A 4,688-nucleotide genomic window follows, 5' to 3' on the forward strand; every position below is an offset into this window, starting at 1 on the left:
GGTTCGGGATCCATCCCCCTCGCGGCCGTCTGCTGACAAAGCCCGCAGGAGTCACGGTGGGGATACAAAGACCGGCCTCCCCTCGGCCGTGGAGAGCCGGTGTAACGAGCGAGCAGAGGCGGCTTCTCCGCGAGCAGCTCTTGCTTGGCTTTACATCCTGGATGGGTAAAACGTGTCATCTGTGCTGCAGGATTTAAGGAGAAGAGCTGGTTTCTTCACCTGCCCTTTACAAGGCACTGTTTCTAGCTGTCTTAATTCGCGTTTAATTAGCTAGAAAAGGGGTGACTCCTTAAAAAGGACATTGGCATTATTCTGTCAGGGACTTCGGGGGGTGGGGGCGGGGGACGACACGGGTTTGGTGCTAGTTCAGTTTCTTCGCAGGTAGGAGAAAAGTGAAGGGAGGGACTCTTCATTCTTCATACTTAAATGAACTAATAAAGAGTCACATTTCGACTCCGTTCATCCCTTTCACTGCGGCTGCAACGGCAGGTCAGGTTGCTTTTCTGTCGTTAATGAAACACGTTCTGTTGTTGGGGAGGGGTTTTTTCCATCGCCGTTAACAGCCCCCTCAGAGACTGGGTACTGGGTGCTCCGAGAGGACAGGACTTTATTTTTCTTTAAGAGGTGCATCCTGCTGCTCTATGAAGTAAGATCGTCCTAGTGATGTACGTTCTAGATAACCTCTGAAATGAGACCACTCCAGTATAAACCCATTAGCTTAAAATCTAGTAACGGGGGTTGCTCTGTGCCTGCTGGGCTTGACTCTCTGTTCCCTGTGACTTCCTCCTGATGCTGTTCCTTTAATTTCAGTGGAACTATTACAGATGCCTTCTTACATTGATGGGAGAGCTTGCGTTTTTCCAGTGGAATAAATGTGCCTGTTTACTGTTCACATTCTTCTTGGAAGTCCTTCTCACATCTTCAGCATAATGCTGGGGAAGAAATGTAACGGGATGAAAGAAAAATGTGCTGTGATGACCATTGTCTTTTAAAGGAAAATGAGCTTCTGTCTCATTTCAGTAATTTTTCCTTCAGGCTCTCTTGGAACAGTAGAGTTTGTTCCATTTCTCATTTTAGCCAGAGGGAGCTTTTCTCGGTGCTGGCTTTTAAGGCCATCAGTGGCCTCTGCGTAAATGACTGTCACTGGTTGATCACGAGAGGACAGGCTCAACTCCTTGAAGAAGTTCATCTTACCAGTTTGCTGGCTAGAGTCAGTGATACAGTCAGTCTTTCCTGGTTTTTTCATAAAGAAAAAAGAGAAAAGGCAGGAAATTAACACCCAGTCTTAAACTGTCTCTCTGTTCCTTCCCCTACAAAACCCCAGCTAGTCATAACAGGGTTGTAGCCGTTTGTTATTTTCACTAGCAAAAAGATGTCACTCTTCCACTGTGTTTGTGAGCTCGCATTGTCTCTTGTTCCATCCAGAAGTTGTTGACAGACTTTTTATGAAATAATAAAATAGAATAGTGGAAAAACATGCCAGGGATGGCTTGGGCGCTCTGCGGTGCTCTTCTCCTTGCCCTCCCTCAGGACCCATAAATTAATTTTCCAGCTATCTATTAATAAATATAAAACTTCCTGTTACAAATGGTGCAGGTGGACGCAAGGGAGTTGTGTCCCTTGTCCTTGGATTTCAGGGATCAAGGTAGTATATATTCTTTCTGTGTTATTACCAGTTTAGGTTGCTTTTAAGGTGAAGTCAGTCACATCTTCCTGTTCAGAAAACAGTCAATAAAAAAAGTGCATTCCTTTCACTCCCCATCTTGGCAAATTTATAGGCCGTTTTTACAGAACTCATGTGCACTGCATGGTTCTTACCACCATTTTGCCACTCGCATTCGTGTCATACAGCTGGACTAGTGCAGGCACCACGGCCAAATCAGAAGAGAATCTTATCACTGCAAGTGCTAGTTAGAAGCAATGTAATGTAAACACAAATTTTATGACAATATTCTAATCCTCTCATGACGCTGTCTCTCTAGCAAGTTAATTCTGTGCAAAATTACATCCCTGTTACTACACGCGTTCTCAGTACTACGCGTTGTCTCCTTTGCGCACATACGGGAGAGCATCTTGCGCTTTGTCTTTCAATTCCTCCAAGGCCTCTAAACTTTGGCTTAGAAAATTCTCTATGAGAAATCTGAAAGTAATGCTGGTTTTCAACCAAGATTTGTTTACTGGTGCTCAGAGCCCCTGCTGAGGGGGGAAAGGTGATTATTATGTTCTATTCAGCAGAAAAGAATAGCATTTATTCTGTTTAGCGAAAAGCATTGGAGCTCTTCGTTCCCCTGCCAGTTAGGATGAGCGTACTCCTATGGCAGCACAAGTTAGCTGCTCTGCATCAGTTTGTTGTGCAACAGAGAGCTGTTGGAGAATGTTACATTTTATTTGGCTTAGTGTAGTAATTTTATTGGTGTATATTTGGAATTAAATTATTTTATTACTTATTCATGGAAGATGTGATTGCTTCCCAATCCCTGGTAGTGGAGGAGCCTGCAGGTTTATTGCTGTTTCTGGTCGTGTTAGGCTTAAGTACTTGAATGGGCCAGTGTGATACCATACCCGGTGTCCTCAGTGCCCGTGGCTATGTTTATGGTTTTGTTTTCACAGTAGCAAGATCCAACGTCTTACAAGACAGCGATGGCTTTTTCTCTAGAACTTGAATATGGAGGCCACAGGGACAGATGAAGTAGAAAAGATAAAATCAAAGTTTATGTCTGCATGGCACAACATGAAATACAGTAAGTGAAACTGTGTGTGGTAAGATCCTGTCTCTGTTGACACAGTGTTTCTGGTGGACACAGATGGGGTCGTGATTCAGAAACTTAACTAATATTAATAATGAAAATGCAGCAGGGCCCTTGAAACCGTTTGTACTTTGATTCTCCAAACAGCCCAAGTAAACAGATTTCTTTAGATTTTCATTTTTCAAATAAATTTGCGTAATCTCTTTTTAAATGACTTATTTTGAAAACAGTAAATACATCATGTAAATGACTCCAGATTCACATAGACTTCTAAACAGGGATAATATGGAATCATCTGCACAAAGATGGGGTTTTTTGTATGCACTTTTCTGGAAGAAATAGGGTAGTGTGTGGAATACAAACTCCGCTGGAGAATCTACTTCACACGCTTGAGAGTAATACTTTTCCACGGTTGAACATCAGTAGTTTGTTTATAAGCAACCAGATTTTCAAGCATGTCTTTTACTAATCTGTCCTTAACCTTAATTTTTCAGCTTTCCCTCTAGGTCTGAGGTTTCTCAGATTTCCACCAGGTTTCTGATAAATTTTTTTGGTTCTCATATCCGAGCCGTGGCGATGTCTGGCAAGATGAAAAGATACTTTACTTCTGCTTTTGTTTTTGTTTTTTACTTCTAATCTGTCTTTTGCAGAACTATTAAACTTTTTGTTATTTATGGAAGCAAAACCCGGTTTCAGTACATCGCCTCTGTATCCTCCTTTCAATGCTCACCTTTGGCTTAACTAGATGCTATTAGCAATTCTGTTCAGGAATACTTCAGTCACATACTTGTATTTTGCATCTATTTTAGGTTGGGTGTTAAAAACAAAGACTTACTTCAGTAGAAACTCTCCGGTCTTTCTGCTGGGAAAATGTTACCACTTCAAAACTGATGGTACGTACATAGCACTTCACTCGGTCCAGACTCAGCTGGCAGGAGCTCTGTGGAGGTATTTAATCGTCTAGAAAGTCAATCGTTAACAATTAACAATTCAAAATGTAAATATTACAAGCTTAGAAAATAGCCGTTTAAACGTACAACACCACCACTTGAAGCAATTGATGGTTTTTGCAAGTTTGCCCTGTTTTCCTAACAGAGTACTTGCGTGTTTTTTACTTTCCTTCTAATAACAGAAGTGCCGTACCAAATTATAACTTAAATTGTGCTTTCCTTACAGAGTCTGGTGAACTCTCGGCGGATGGGTCCAATTTTGACAAAATCAACACAGAGATTTCAGGAAACGTTGAGGAGTTCCGTAAAGATTTTATTTCTAGAATATGGCTGACTTACAGAGAGGAATTTCCTCAGATCAAGGGGTCTGCGTTAACCACAGACTGTGGCTGGGGGTGCACCCTGAGAACTGGTCAAATGCTGCTGGCTCAGGGCCTTATGCTGCATTTTCTTGGCAGAGGTAAGTTGTAAGAGAAGATCTCAATATTCGACACAATGAGTGTGGGTGCTCTGTAGAGAGTGCAATGGTCTTTACCAGCGCAAGCTGGTTTGGGCTCTGGACTCTTCACTAATACTGGGGTTGTTACCTGGAGCAGTGACCTAGCTGTCCTACTCTTCCATTGCTGAGCAAGGGAATACTGGAATACCCTGCAGAAGCTAACTGTGAAGTAAAACATCACACAAATTCATTACCCCCTGTCTGTGTGGTGTTATTATCCATGCAAGTGTCCAGATCTCCTGAAACCTGCTCGTCTTTTGAACTCAAGAATTGGAAATGAGTTCCACAGCCCATAGCTGTGAGCTACGGCTAAAGTGATGTTCTGTTATCAATTTTAAAGTTGTACATTATTCAATTTCTTTTAGTATTAATATACTGAGTTAATAGAAGGATTCTAATGTAACTTCAGTACATCAGTCTTGGTGTTGAAATCTTCACTCTTTCATTTCCTCCCTTCCCCCCTTATTCTTGCAGAGGAACGTCCCTCTTTCC

General features: G+C 42.1%; 1 protein-coding gene across 1 annotated transcript in view; it reads left to right on the forward strand.

Annotated features, from left to right (window-relative positions):
• The first annotated feature begins 2,607 nt into the window (after nucleotides 1–2,607).
• Nucleotides 2,608–4,688, forward strand: part of ATG4C (autophagy related 4C, cysteine peptidase) — a 19,832-nt gene continuing 17,751 nt past the window's right edge. Inside the window, exons 1-3 of the mRNA XM_010139310.1 lie at nucleotides 2,608–2,741; nucleotides 3,557–3,640; nucleotides 3,924–4,157. Coding sequence (XP_010137612.1) covers nucleotides 2,666–2,741; nucleotides 3,557–3,640; nucleotides 3,924–4,157 — 394 coding nt within the window. The 5' untranslated portion in view covers nucleotides 2,608–2,665. The remainder of the gene's footprint in view (nucleotides 2,742–3,556; nucleotides 3,641–3,923; nucleotides 4,158–4,688) is intronic.

Source organism: Buceros rhinoceros, unplaced genomic scaffold (genome assembly GCF_000710305.1).
Source record: "Buceros rhinoceros silvestris isolate BGI_N320 unplaced genomic scaffold, ASM71030v1 scaffold10217, whole genome shotgun sequence".
In the NCBI taxonomy this organism is placed as follows: domain Eukaryota; kingdom Metazoa; phylum Chordata; class Aves; order Bucerotiformes; family Bucerotidae; genus Buceros; species Buceros rhinoceros.